Source organism: Engystomops pustulosus, chromosome 4 (genome assembly GCF_040894005.1).
Source record: "Engystomops pustulosus chromosome 4, aEngPut4.maternal, whole genome shotgun sequence".
In the NCBI taxonomy this organism is placed as follows: Eukaryota; Metazoa; Chordata; class Amphibia; order Anura; family Leptodactylidae; genus Engystomops; species Engystomops pustulosus.
The window spans coordinates 93,429,429-93,445,481 of record NC_092414.1 but is presented as its reverse complement, the minus strand read 5'-3'; the positions used below and the strand labels follow the sequence as shown (position 1 = coordinate 93,445,481).

The following is a 16,053-nucleotide window of genomic DNA, read 5'->3' as shown; positions in this document are numbered from 1 at the left end:
CATGCGACTCGGAACGATCATGTGGGATTGCTATACCCAAATCCAACAATAAACCAGTTACTAAGATTTCAAAAAACGGGGCCGCAGAGCCGGGAAGAAACATAGGCGATACCGTTTTAGCAAGTATAGACTATCCAACTCGGAGCAAAAAGAGGAGTCAGAATTAGGTCCATCTCCAGACATTCACAAAGAAAGTAGCTTTCTGAACTTATCTGCTTGTGTTTTTTCCCAAAACCAAATTGATGTATTGGAGAAGGGCCTTAATTTTGTGCCCTCTAAGGACTTTGATTTATTTGAGACTTTAATTGATGTGAACCGGTTCGTTAGAGCTTTAACTGTCAAACGACATTTTTTTGGTTATAAGGACCCTGTAGATACTCAGTCTGATACTCATTTGTCTGACCATAACGACTATAGTGATTTAGTTTTCAGTGACCAATGTACATTATCCAACCTGAAAAGTATGATCACCAGGCCAGAACACGAAAGAGACATTCACACTATTTCTACATGCACACCGAACAAAAACTTTTATCCTGTCAGTTCCAGGGTACCTCCCATGGACCAATTTCAATCTGTGGTTGAGCGGGACCTTGTGGAGCTGAAGGATTCATTTTCCTCTACCCAAACTAACAACCTTTCCCCCAACCTACGACATGCATTACAGGAGTTAAAATTAAATAAACACGTCATTATCAAAATGGCGGATAAGGGGGGGAAAGTGGTAGCATTGGACAGGGATCTATATAGATCCACAGTTATGGAAATTTTGAATGACACACATACTTACAGAAAACTTAATACTGATCCCACGTCCATTTTTTCACAACAACTTAAAAACATTGTACAGGAAGGCATTGATATTGGTATTATCCCAGAAAAACATCTTAACTACTTGTGTCCAGACAACCCTATTATTCCCATTTTCCATGGGTTGCCAAAGATCCATAAGGATAACTTCCCACCTCCTCTCAGGCCCATCATTTCGGGTATTGGTTCAGTTAATGAAAAATTATGTAAATGGATAGATGATCTTTTGCAACCCCTGGTCACCATGCTCCCAGGATATCTCAGGGACAGTAAAGAAGTACTCAGAATTTTTGAAACATTTACATGGAAGGACAACTACATTTGGGTAACTTGCGACGTCACTGCTCTATACAGTTCAATACCACATGAGTTGGCAATTACTGCATTAGCACATCATTTATATAAATCTAGCACATATTCGGTTGAACTTTGTGAATTTGTGATTGATGCCACGAGATTTCTGCTCTCTCATAATTACTTTTCATTTGATGGGGCCTTCTTCCTCCAGACGAGGGGTTCGCCAATGGGGGCACGATTTTCGCCCTCATTGGCGAACCTCTTTATGTCTTGGTGGGAGGAGGAGTTCATCTACTCAGACAAGAATGTATTTAGGGGTGGCATCGTCTGGTACGGGCGGTACATCGACGACATATTGATTGTGTGGTCGGGGGGTGTGCCGTCCGTGCCAGACTTTGTCACCTACATTAATAACAACAATGTTAACCTTGAATTCACATACAATGTTAATGACACCACGATCTCTTTCCTGGACCTCCTATTAGTGGGTCTCCCATCACAGAATAGGGTAGTGTCCACGTTATACAGAAAGCCTACAGCAGGAAACACTGTCCTTAATGCATCTAGTAATCACCCTGCCCACACAGTGAAAGCCATCCCAGTTGGTGAATTCACCAGGTTGAAAAGAGCTTGCTCGGACTATGAAGATTTTATATATCAAGCCAACGAACTTGGCACTAGATTATCCGCTCGGAAATATCCGAATTGGATGATACAGAGAAGCTTCAAGATAGGCCAAAATAAAAATCGTTCCGAGATGTTGGCAAACACTAGAGGTAATAAGACAAGTAGGGACACATCAAAAAATCCCAATAATTCTGCGGTCACTTTCTCCACCCAATACAGCTCCGACTATAATAAGATAGTCAATGTCCTCAAACAAAATCTCCCGATATTATACCAGGACGATAAACTTAGAGCCATCCTAAAGAATGGGTGTAATTTTGTGTCCAGAAAAGGACAGACCCTTGGGTCTATTCTTTCTCCGAGCTTATTTATTAGTGATAATTCCCATACAAAAACTTGGCTAGACACCAAGGGCTTTTTTCGTTGTGGCACATCCCGATGCAATGTTTGCATCTATTCTAAATGTGTGGATCACTTTTCTCCTACTAATGAAACGTGCAAATATCCTATCAAGACGTTTATTAATTGTGATACAACATTTGTTGTTTACATAATTGAATGTATCGAATGTAAAGTCCTCTATGTAGGATCTACTACTCGTAAACTGAAGACTAGGATAGCAGAACATCTAAGAGACAGCACAAAAGATCTATCTTGCAATATGTCAGGGGCCTCCAGACACTTTGCAAGTGTACATTCAGGTGAAACAGGTACATTTAGTTTTTTGGGCATAGAAAAAATATTTTCCCCGAAAAGAGGAGGCAACAAGAAGAGTGTGTTATTACAGAGAGAGGTCTTCTGGATCTTTAGGCTAGGAACACGTTTTCCGACTGGCCTAAATTTCAGAACAGACTTCTCATATTTTTATTGAAAAGCCTCCAACATATTAATGTCGACTCTTTCCCCTTAACTTTTTTGCTGTACTCTGTAATCTGACCACGTTTGAAATACTATCTTTGTGACCAAACCTGGTTTATTTTGGCACCTATGGACTTGATGTTATTGCCATTTTTCTACAAGTTATTTCTGCATAAGATATCTTGTATTTCTATGCTAAAGTCTGTACGACGATGATTAATATATGTATAAATTTGTATTGCACTGCCCGTTCGGAGGTTATGTATTCCACACGCCCCCCCCGCTGATGCAATGCATCACATGATATAGCACGTGATGCACACGCCCATCTATTGACGTAGTGCATCACATGACTCGTACACACCCGCCAGCTGTGATTGGTAGTTGTTGCTTTTAAATTGATGAAATGTTTTATTGTTTGTATGCCATGACTAAGGGCACAAGTTGCCCGAAACGCGTCGGCTGTTGCCTACTTACCACACCATGCTTTTAAGTCTATTGGAATAAAAGTCACGTTTTATGGAAGTGCTGCGATAACTCTTTCTTCTCAAGATCCAATTTCCACGTCCGGGTCCCAGCGGACATCGCTCCTTGCACTCCAGGTGTGCTGGATTCACACATGCATCTTTACCCTACAGTGCCGGAATTCCAAGACTGTCAGAAAGGGTGAGCCGCACGCACCTTTTTCCTTATATTTTTGCTATGGAATACCTGTGAGCTGCTCCAACTGGTAGAGGTGACAGAAATAGTTACAGAGACTTGATGTCAGGTGTCCTTTAAAGGGGTTTTCCCATGAAGGAAAGTTAGGCTCTATCCACGGAATAGGGCCTAACTTGCTGATCACAGAGGGTCCCCGTACTGAGACCCTCGCAGATCGCAAAAGCGAGGGGACCCCTCATCGCTCCATCAGATTAATGGAGCAGACGACCGTGCATGACTATTTTGCTCCATTGATCTCTATGGAGCTGACAGAGATTTGGGCACTAGGGCGCTCAACAATTTCCGGTAGCTCCATAGAGATTAATGGAGCAGAACGGTCATGCATGGCTGTCTGCTCCATTAATCTGACGGAGCGGCAAGGGGTAGTCGCTATGGGTAGTTGCTTCCTTTTTTTTTTGCGTTTCACAGCTAGTTTTAGATATGAACTGCTTGTTTCCTAGCCAGTGGTTACCCACCGGCTGGTTGGTGCTGGCTGTGGAGAAGAAATATGAGTTAAGTTCAATATCTATTTGTGATCGGACATTGGGATCTACCTGTAGGGCTTTGTTGAGTCGACAACGGTACAGGGAGGAAATTTGGGCTGACCAAGCGATGGGTATATGCCTAGAGCAGTGATGGCAAACCTTTTAGAGGCCGAGTGCCCAAACTGCAACAAAGATCCGCTTATTTATCGCAAAAGTGCCAACACAGAAATTTAATTTGTGATTTATACTCCCTTCTCTGTCACAGTTTTCATTGATACAAGCACCCTGAGGACACAAATAAAGCAGAAAATAGTCCCAGGTAGTCCTGTCACTTTAAAATAGCTCTGTGCACAGCAAGTCCTGGGCTGCCTGGGACTTCAGGAAGATACCTGGAGTCATCTCTGGTGATGGCCTGAGTGCCCACAGAAAGGGCTCGGAGTGCCACCTCTGGCACCAGTGCCATAGGTTAGCCATCACTGGCCTAGAGTATAGCAAGGAGGATAAAAAGGTAGTATCAGTAAAATGTAATCAATTCTGGAGTAAGTGCTGGGGACTGGTAAAAAGTAGGTGTAGCCACTTGTATTTCCTTGAGACTCTCACCATGTATCAGCTAGACTATGAGTTTTAAGCAATTGCATAAATATGCACCGATCCAGGTTCATAGCAGGACTGACTGTAAAATTAAGGTCTCCAAATCAGATTATGGAGCGGTATGAGTCTGTGGAAGATGGCTTTAATAGTAGGGAGCTGAAATGTCGGGGGTGCATAACAATTTACTATGCAAATATGTGATTGATTGTAGCATCCCTGAGAGTATCAGGAAGCGACATTCAAGGTCAGAGTATGATTCCAGAGGTTGAAAAGGGAAGGGGTTTTTAAGAAGGATTGCCACTCTTCTTATCTTCTTTGTATGGGATGCTAGGAAAAAACGCCTATATTGGAAAAGAAAGTAAGTAGGGCTCAGAGGGGTAGAGAAATGTGTCTCATGGAGACAAATCACATCGGGTGGAGTTTAGAGTAATTGATTATGGCTCTACGTCTCTTGGAGGGGGAATTAAGTCCCCTCACATTGTGGGACAACACTTTACACATTGTATATAAGGGAAAAAGGCCTGTAAACAATCATATGTATTGAGCTAAATATGGTACCAATATTGTGATGATCCATAAACCACCATGTTTTCATATCAAACTTAGGAGGAAGGTAGGGAGAAGGAGTAAACAACAATCGGGTATTAACATACGGACTAGTAGTCCGGGAAAAGGGGTACCAAGGAGAAGACACATAATTAAGTTGTACTCTCTAAGTTGTGGTACCACAATGACCCATTGTGACAGTTCTCCATTGTGACATCAAAATTATAGATTGTGACAGTGATACTGTGCAATTTAATTGCCTTACTGTTACACTGCTTAATATGACAATGCCCCATTTTGATTTCACAGTATTCCATGGTGTCATCACAATGCTCCATTATAATCCATTATGACGTCAAATCAATCCATTGTAATATCAGAGTGTTTAATTTCTGGCAGTGATCCATTGTGACAGCACAGTGATGCATTATGACAATGGGCCATTGTGACTTCATAATAACCCATTTTGACAATGATCCACTGTGATACCACAATTCTCCATTGTGACAATGCCCCTTTGTAACAAAGTCTCATTGTGACATCAAAATGACCCATTGGGGCACATTTACTAAGGGTCCGTCGGATGCATTTCCGACAGGTTTCCCGAGTTTTTTTGTTTTGCGCTGAATTGCCCCGGGTTTTTGGCACACGCAATCGGATTGTGGTGCATCGGCGCCTGCTTGCATGCTCACAAATCGGGGGGCGGACAACCCAACTGATTTGGACAAACCGCGGAATTTAAAAAGGAAATTGTGTAGCAAGATCAGCACTCACATGCATCGGGAAGAAGTAGGGGACCTCAGCGGGGGAAGCGACACATGCAGTAAATTGGACGCACAATCTTAGTGAATCGCAGCAGCTCTGAATCCTCGTAGGACATTCCGGATCAGCGGCGTCAACGGGACGGGTAAGTAAATGTGCCCCATTATGTTAATGATACATTGTGACACCACAATGATGAATTGTGACTTTCTACCCTTGTCACATCACAGTTCCCCATTGTGACAATGCTGCATTGTGAAATCAGACTGCCCAACTCGGCTAATGATCCAATATCCAATATCTCAATGACCGTTTCATTTGTCGAAATAACACAAATTTGATATTGATCATCTATTCTAAGGAAATCGGATCAGTATGTAAATCCTGGAATACTTCTTTATGACTAAATATTTAACCCCTTAAATGGAACCTGTCACTAGAGAGCTATATTTCACTGGGTACAGGTTCCCATACACTCTGTAAAGTGGATTGCAGACATGCTTTTATAATACCTTAGAATAAAATGTAGACAGTTTGGGTATTTCCGCTCTGCCTAGTTACACAGCGTAGGGACGGGATGCATTGGCTGCTCACTGCGTATGACGGAGATAGAAGGCTCAGCGGGCAACAGTGAGATTTGCTTGCTTGTGCAATGAGCTGATGTCATGACGGGCAGGAAATGGACAGAGATAGGATGTTGGAGGGGTATGTGCTGAACATAGATGAGCAGGGAGTTGAGGAAACAAAATGTGGTAATTAGAAAGTGGATGTAACATTTTGAAATTCAGCCACCCCAGGACTTTCAGGAAGATGCTAGCAGGGAGCCAGGTAAAGTTTAAGGGGGTTTATTAAACAAACAACTGAAGACTAAGGTATTATAAAAGCATATCTGTAATGCACTTTACAGTGTGTATAGGAACCTGTACCCAGTGAAATATAGCCCTCTGGTGACAGGTTCCATTTAATGATCACCTATACTTTGGTGCAGAGCAGTTCTTCATCTGTCTAATGACAGCAAAAGACTGGTGCAGCTAGTTTAATAAATGTGCCCCATTGTTGTGTTCACCACAATAATGATAACTTGCAGTGTGTAAAGTTCCTTTAAAGGAGGTTTCCACAACTTTGATATTGTTAGCGACTGATGGAATATAAGAATATTGAAAGAGACTCAATGAAAGGTTTGGAAAAGCCTTAACATCTCGTCTGATAAGTACGTTGGTTGTAAAGTCTCTGCTTGTGATAATATATATTTTCGGCAGTCAGAAGCATTCATTCTCTCGCCCCACATAGCCCAACTTTAAGCAGCTGGTAGAATTGGGTCACCTTAGGGCAGAAGTAATTGCAGAATATCACCAGTGCACAGTGAGAAGCAGGCATTGTTCATTGTCAATGCTCGCCGCACACAGTAGGCCAGGAATTGATTTCATGATCCTTACAACGCAGCATAATCCCTTTAATGTCTCCAGTCATAATAGCTGCACTACTGCGTAATGGACCTTTCTATATATATTATATACAAATACAGCTCAGATCATTTTCAAAGGAAAGCAGGTTACTAATCTGTATTTATTTCTCAGTATCCATTCTAAGCAAATAGATTTATAGGAAAGGTAATGGTTGTGTTGCAATCAAATTGTAAAATGACAGATTTAGATGCTTTTGAGATATTTACTGACAGTATGTCTGTTATAAGTGATAATAATTATATATACTGCACGCCGTATGTACTGTATAAAGATATGTTACTGCATTAAAGGGCACCTACCAACACGATTCTACCTATAAAGGTAGATCGGCTGGTAGGTGGATGTAAGGGACGTGAGGAGAGCTCTTTTTAGAGCTATTCCTCACGTCCCCGCTAACTTTTAACAAACTTTATTCCCCTAATATGTAGATTTACTTATGCGGCTACTGGGGCGTGGAGTAGCCGGGCACGAGGCTACACAACGCGGCTACTCCACGCCCCAGTAGCCACGTTACTCCTCCTACCCTGCAGAACCTGCAGAACGCAGGTCCGCGGCTGAGCAGCCACAGCTCCGAGGCCGGAGCTACTGCACATACGGATGCTGCGCGCCGCACACACAGGGTAGGAGGAGTAACAAGTGTAAGCCCTGCTCCACTGTGACGTTAATGGGATTAAACTCACCAAAAGGATTGTCTGATCCCAAGGATCTTTTAGGAAGTGTGATCTATTTTTAAACATGACCCCCACAAATTTCCCCTTTTCTTAAAAGGATTTGGAAAAGCTAATTCACATCACATCATTATTACCTTAGGGGTATCTCAGCTTCCATTTGAGTAACAGTCTAACAATACTAGATGCTAAGTGGATTATTTCTCTCGCTTTGTAATGGATATCCAAGGACATGGTAGATGGAAGCAATGTCACTATGTTGTATTCTATTTGATCTGACTACAGAAACATAACGAGTGAAATAATATGGTATGTTATAACAATAACCGCTTCTTATTGTCCATTGATTAAAATGGCGAAACGAAAACCTTGAGGCCGTTACAGTCATGTGTCTTGAAGGTCAATGCACAAAATAGAACATAGCCATGACCTAAAATTATTAGTATCTGTAGTCCGTAAAGAGCATCACCTGAGGTAAGTTGCTCCCCTTGCCTCCCTCAGTTCTCTATCCTTAAAACCACTGTATTACATATTACAGTCTTCCTGTTTATATACCTTGGACTACCATCAGGAGCGCCACTCAGGGCGGGGATAAGGCATTTTAGGGAACAGGGCAGAAAAGTAAAATTGTGCCCCCTCTCTGTAAAATTCTGGCAAAACACAGCAAAATCAGGGCCAAACTTGAGGGAAAAAATGAAATGGCTCCCTCCCATTAAATATCATAAGAATGAAATCTAAGAGACCAACTGCCATGGCATCTACAAAAAGGCATACCAGCAGCAAATATAGTGCAAACAGAAAAAGATGTGCCTCCAGTGCAAATACTACACATGCACATATATACCTGAATTGTATATACCACAAATATAAATATATACCAGCAATGGATGCAGCAAACACATATATTCCAGCAATGAATATACTTAACACATAGATACCAATCACTACAGCACACATCTTAATATTTACCGGCAACGAATAAACACATACATAAAAATATGCTGCATATATAAATAGATACCATAAAGATAAATGAACTGTATGCATAAATATATATCAAGAGTAAGTAACCACACACAAATATACCAGGATTAAAGTTACTACACACATGGGCTGCACTTGGGCAGTCACAAACATCACTTACTGATCAAATTAGGTTGCCATTGTTTACTTCTATGTATGTGTTGGCCTGGACCATCCTGGTCTTTTCCTGTAGTCTCCTCACTGCTTGCAATCCTTCTCCTTCAGGTAGAAAATGTCATGGCAACTTCTCCCGGCCATGACTTATCACTGCAGAATTTGTTACCCTAATGACTTTGGCCACACTCTGTCCCTAAAAAAATCACAGTTAATATGATGCCCCAAGATAATAGCTAAGTGCTCCTCAATATGACCTGAGAGGTAACATAAAAAAACAATTAGAAAAATTAGTATAACCAGGAGGGCAGGAGGCAGTGAGGAGGGGTAGGAGGTACATTAACTTTAGTGAACCTGGCTCTCAAATAGATCCTTAAAACCTTAAGATTTCCTGAATTCCATCCATGGTCTCCATACTTTGAGGAATCCAGGCGTCATTGCTGCCGGGACTTCCATGCGGAACAGAAGTGTCATCTCATGCCCCCCATGCTGCCCCCCGAAATATGGAAGGACTTATACGAGAGAACCAGTAGCGCGGAATTACCACTCTAGCTGTTATTAAGAAAAATCTGAGCCAATCCCTTTTTTGGGGTTTATTACTCTTTATAGTCTGTAGAATGAGCAGACTTATGTATTTATCGATCTCTGGGCTGTAGTCCTTATCGTTGCTTTTACAGGATAGGATTCAGTTTACTCAGAAAAGAGGTCCACACAGACAAGCACATGCTCATAGCTACTTACCTTCAGTAGCTGTATGTAGCCAGTTTGCAACCTCTGAAAGGGATATAGCGGTTGCATATATGAGGGTTTTCACTACTCTCCCTAAACTGTGCTTAGCACAAATAAGCATACTTGTATAAATGGGCAGCATCAAAAGTAAATACAAGTAATACTCAATACCACGGAGCATACAGAGTCTGAGACTAGTGTCTAACCCTATGGATGCACCAAGCCATCATAAGGTAAACGGTCCTTGGCAGACATTACTTGTCACCTTTTTACTATAGTCCACCCTCCATCTGTTGGGCCCCAGTTTTATCCAATCTTGCTTCTTCAGCGGTGAAGCATGTTTCTTTAAAGATAGAAATATAGATAAACCTACTAGGCCAGCGAGGGTCACGGTCTGTACTGATACAGGCTCCTTTCCCCGGGGCTTTCTAGTAACCAGAATGGCCACTTGCTCTGTTCTAGCTTTCTTGGCCTTTACCATAATTTTTGATGGACTCACTATTTCAGGTCAGAAATCATAAGGAATCCCAAAAGACTCACTTTTCTTACCCTCTGCCTCTTTACACACCTCCAACAGTGCCTTTACCTCCGCCTCCTGTACAGTCTGATTACCTCGTGTTGTGTGACCATTGCATATCTGTTATCAAGTCAGCCTACTTCCTGCTAGAGCCATCTACAAAAAAACTTAATGCATATTAGTTATATGTGAGGTTTTGACATATTAACCCCTACGCACACCAGGATGTACCATAACGTCCTGGTGCTTTGAGGGGTGTATGAAGATAGCTCACGGGGTTTTCGGCTGTATAATACAGCTTACAGCCGCCTGGCACGGATTGCGGCAGTTAACCTGGCACACAGGAGCGCACACAGGAATGCAGGACCACAGGAACGGACTGGCACACTGGAACACAGGACCACAGGAACGGACTGGCACACAGGAACACAGGAATCACAGGAAGTTTGAAGATCCGGCTAGGGTAACGGGAAGAGGCTGGAATTTAAATCAGGCCAGCGCCAATTATCGGTGCACTGGCCCTTTAAATCTTAACGAGCCGGCGCGCACGCGTCCTTGGAGACGGGTACGTGCGCGCTGAGTCGTGGGAGCAGCGGAGATCGCCGCTGGAGCCAGGGGAGGTAAGTGGTGCCGGGCACCGGATGTACGCGGTGAGCCACGGACAGGGATCCGAGACAGGGATCGCAAGAGCACCCGTGACAACAATCTGTAATAGTTGGTAGAGTTGTCTAACAGACCAGAAAAAATGTTCCTGTATTTCTGAATACAGGCCAGAACCGTTTAATAATAAATGCCCTCCTTATTCCCAATTCCTACATTATTTAAAACTTGTAACATGCCTCCTATTTCCTGTGAGGACCATAGAAGTACATAATGAAATAAGCCATGCAGAATGTTTATATATCCATTATTGTCTCTCCATGCTTGTCATTTCAGCCACAGTACACACTAAGTACAGTTCTTACACGGCTGTGTTTTCTGGTCAAATATCTGTTTAATGACGTTTGTGTATACTGATGGCAGGTGCTTTTTATTTAACCAAGCGCATACTTTGCCACTTACTGTGCACACTAAATTACATGCATGCACATAGTCTTTGTTCTTAAAGGTTGTCTGTTTAATAAAACAACCTATGAAAAACTTATTTCTGATATTCAATGGTAATTTCAGATGTTTCACAAAACATAGGAATTAACAATGATAAAGGATATCACCAGTCCCATAATCATTCAAATAACACAGAGCAATGACTGTCTGTAAAGCGGAACATTAAAATGTCAAATCTTTATTTATTACATTATTGAAAATTAGGCCCAAAGAGAAATAGCCAAAAAGAGCCCTAAATTTGTGCAATAATAGGCTTGGGTAACTGGGACTCTGGGACAGTGTGCATCAACCAGCCATATACATATGGATTGGGGTAAAAGGTAGAACAGGGATAATGTGTGAACCTCACTTATTATCCTCACTATGTTGAGATACTAGTTGAATTAGAAACTAATTACACGTTTTCCTAATTAGTCCGTCGGAGGACCTACTAAAGTGCTAGAACAGAGCCAGTGATCAAGATTCCATTCAGTTATATCTCACGGCTCATGTTTACAAACATAAAACCATTTAGAGTGCCATTTTACAGTATTCTCAATATACATGGCACAGCAGTACACCTAACGCGTTTCCCTGCTATTGGTAGGCATAGCAGTTCATCAGAGGTGTGAGGTGGATTATACAGGAGAATAGCGCATAGCACCCGAGTCACAGCATGCCATATTGCACCGTTGATACTGTGACCCATATTGTATTTATTAGTGTCCCAAGCTATCTAGATTAGCAGTTCCATAACGTAGTGTTCCGGAAACCAACTCTGCTTAGAGATGTTCTTATCGCTGATCTGGATGGTAAGTATCTGCTTTACACCAGTGAAAACACGCGATTAGGCTTATTACTGAATCAGGACATTGAATCCTGGCTGAAAACATCAGTAAATCGGCATATCAGAAGGAGATGCACACGTACCTAGTATGATCGGTGCGCAAAACCTAAATTATTCCATTGGTACGTATAAGAGTGTCCTCTCTTTAAAGAGACATACTTTACTACGGGCCATACACGCATATGCAGACATAAATCTAAAGAGTATGTAAGTAAGTAAAGGAGGAGAGATGTGGTGACATCAAGGACCACGAAACCCAGCAACATGAAAATGATGGGCACATTAGATAAAGCAAGTATATGTTATATGCTCAATTAGTCCATTTGTTTGTACTGCCTTTGTGTGAATATACATCTGGACTCACGCTGCATGACCTTTCGTCTAAAGGGGATGGTTCCACAATTTCTTTGTTTAATGGCAACACCCTGTGGTCACCACCGTGATGTTCCCACACATGGCGTGATATGGTAGTGTCTTCACAATTCTTGGTGTCATTCCTAAATTTGCGAATGGTTTGCCCAATGTACTGTATCCCACAAATACAGGTCATCAGTATAGATGGGCGAATTGATTCAAACAAAGTGGAATTCGTTCTGAATTTCAGGGAAAATTCGTCACAAATCCGAAGTTTGCGGTGATTCATGGGAACAGAGTTTTTTTCCTCCTTTATTACCAAAATAGTTGATTATCCAATATGTCAGACAGGGATCAGGCACAGGTCGCAGCACAATAAGGGGACATCGCGACAGGGGTGACTCTGTGAGGCCAGAACTGCCGGTGTCATCTAGCGGCAGTGTGTTGATAAACAACCCAAAGGTTGTCTATTGGTTGACTAGGTCATCCACTTCCTTCCAAATGACATCTGACAACCCCAGCCAAGAGTCCGTGGGTTCGTCAGATGACAGCCGAATAGTGAACATCCGGCAAAGTGATGGCTCTCCACCCTCTTGTACCCTTGCTACCGGTCAAAAATGTGTGCCTTTATTCCAGCTGCCGAGAGGGAGAAACAACTGGTGTACTATAGAGAAATAGTGAAAAGACAGTTGGTCACTGCCTATGTGCGCCATTGTCCTTCCTCTGTCAGGTCTGAACGGGGGATTCCTGGCAGTCATCGGTCACGTACTACTGCCACGGCTGCTGTGGGGAGATGGGGGGGAAAAGGAGCAGTAGCAGCTCCATCAGCAACAGCTTAAGTCTGGAGTCCTTAATGAGCAACTTCCTTCACTCGCCTAGTGAGGAGGGTAGTCTCCACCAGCAGCAGCAGCTACACCAATGCCTTATGCATCAGATTAGATCAGCTATGACGCCTCCCCCAAACATTGAGAAATGAGAAAGGGATTCTAACTACCTGCCTCAGCCACTATTCTAATGCTGCCACCCGCCTGATGCCACACATCTGCTGTCAGTTGCTCCATCTGCCTCCCACCATCTTTACCAGGGACTGGAATTGTCACCCACCTCCACACTCCTTCAATGTTGCTGCCAGCTAATGAATTTGTCATTGTGCCACTCTCTGACCTCCTGCTGCTGCTGTTGCCACCTCCACTCTCTGTAATTTTTCCACTCTGTGGCCTCCCATGTGGCTGCCAGTTAAAAGATTTGTCATTGTGCCACTCTCTAACCTCCTCCTGCTTCTGGTGCTGCAACCTCCACACTCTGTGGCCTGCCATGTTGCCTCCACCTCCACACTCTGTCATTGTGCCACTCTGTGGCCTCCCATGTTGCAGCCAGCTAAAGAATTGTTCCACTCTTCGACATCCTGCTGCTGCTTCTGATACTGCCACCTCCACACTCTGCCATTGTGCCACTCTGTGGCCTACCCTGTTGGCCCCACCTCCACACACTGTCATTGTGCCACTCTGTGGCCTCCTGCTGCTGCTGCCACCACCTCCACACTCTGTCACTGTGCCACTCTGTGGCCTACCAGGTTGCTGCCCCCTCCACACTCTTTCATTGTGCCAATCTGTGGCCTAGCAGGTTGCTGACACCCCCACACACTGTCATTGTGCCACTCTGTGGCCTACCATTTTGCTTCAAGAAAATGGCCCTCCACGCCCAGCTCTCACCCAAGCAGGACTTCCACAGCCTCCAGTGCTGCACACGGACAGGTTCGGAGCTTGACACAAAGTGAACATTTGCGAGGAATATATCCATTAGTCCAGCACAACACAGAGTAGGCTTCTGTTTATACTCCATATCAAGTAACACACATAGAAACACACAGCTAAGCGTCACAGACCAACGCTGTCATTGTGCCACTCCGTGGCCTCCTGCTGCTGCTGCCACCACCTCCACACTCTGTCACTGTGCCACTCTGTGGCCTACCAGGTTGCTGCCCCCTCCACACTCTTTCATTGTACCACTCTGTGGCCTCCTGTTGCTGTTGCTGCCAACACCTCCACACTCTGTCATTGTGCCACTCTGTGGCTTACCATGTTGCTGCCCCCTCCACACTCTGTCATTGTGCCACTCTGTGGCCTACCATTTTGCTTCAAGAAAATGGCCCTCCACGCCCAGCTCTCACCTAAGCAGGACTTCCACAGCCTCCAGTGCTGCACACGGACAGGTTCGGAGCTTGACACAAAGTGAACATTTGCGAGGAATATATCCATTAGTCCAGCACAACACAGAGTAGGCTTCTGTTTATACTCCATATCAAGTAACACACATAGAAACACACAGCTAAGCGTCACAGACCAACGCGTTTCGTCACATCGTGTCTTCATTAAGGTCTGAATAGAATACGGGCAACCCCAGGGTTTAACATACCTGAGTAAGAAGCTCCACCTTCCTTCAGCTGGAAGCTTGATCATGTGATCGGAGGTGGTTGCACAGAGCTCATATATACATTTTACAAACACATGTATTCTATTGTGAGCATAATAAAAAAAACAATAGCAACATGGAATAATGGTATAGAACCATACATCATTATGAAAAACAATTTTGATTCAGAAATGCGTTTCTTGCATATTTCCACATCTCCACCAGCAAGGCACAGAAACGCCAGCAAGAGACCAGCACTGGTGCCTGTAAACGACGAAGGAGATGGGCACCTTGCACATCAAAACATGCATAAAAAGCAAATATAGAATAGAATTTCTAATATACCATACATACCTTGATGAAGACACAATGGGGGTCATTTACTAAGGGCCCGATTCGCGTTTTCCCGACGTGTTACCCGAATATTTCCGATTTGCGCCGCTTGTACATGAATTGCCCCGGGTTTTTGGCGCACGCGATCGGATTGTGGCGCATCGGGGCCGGCATGCGCGCGACAGAAATCGGGGGGGCGTGGCCGAACGAAAACCCGACGTATTCGGAAAAAACGCCGCATTTAAAAACCGAAACTGTGTCGCTTGGGGAGCGCTCACCTTCACCTTCTATGGGATGGTGCATTCCGGGGCGTTAAGATTATTTTCGGCGCTGCAGCGCCACCTGGTGGACGGCGGAGGAACTACCATCTTAAATCCCAGCCGGACCCGAATCCTCTGCAGAGAACGCGCCGCTGGATCGCGAATGGGCCGGGTAAGTAAATGTGCCCCAATGTGTTGAAACGCATCTGTCTGTGTGTTACTTTATATGGAGAATAAACAGAAGAACTTATAAGCCTACTCTCTGTCCTGCTGGACTGATGGATATACTACTCGCAAGTGTTAACCATGTTGCTGCCACCTAAAGAATTTGTCAGTGTGCCACTCTCTGGCCTCATGCTGCTGCTGCCATCTCCACACTTTGTCATTGTGCCACTCTGTGGCCTACCAAGTTGCTGCCACCTCCACACTCTTTGGCTTCCTGCTTATGCCGTCACCTCCACACTCTGTCATTGTGCCACTCTGTGGCCTTCCATGTTTCCGCCACCTCCATAATTTGTCATTGTGCCACTCTGTGGCCTACTCATGCTTCTGCCAACTGACTGCTGTCT

General features: G+C 43.8%; 1 protein-coding gene across 4 annotated transcripts in view; it reads left to right on the top strand.

Moving 5' to 3' along the window:
• Positions 1 to 16,053, top strand: part of CAPS2 (calcyphosine 2) — a 104,965-nt gene that overhangs the window by 34,016 nt on the left and 54,896 nt on the right. For 3 of the 4 annotated variants that reach the window (XM_072146747.1, XM_072146746.1, XM_072146745.1), the window contains one exon: positions 3,145 to 3,258. The exons of the other annotated variant lie outside the window; for it this stretch is intronic. In XM_072146747.1, coding sequence (XP_072002848.1) covers positions 3,145 to 3,258 — 114 coding nt within the window. The remainder of the gene's footprint in view (positions 1 to 3,144; positions 3,259 to 16,053) is intronic. 4 annotated transcript variants of the gene reach the window in all.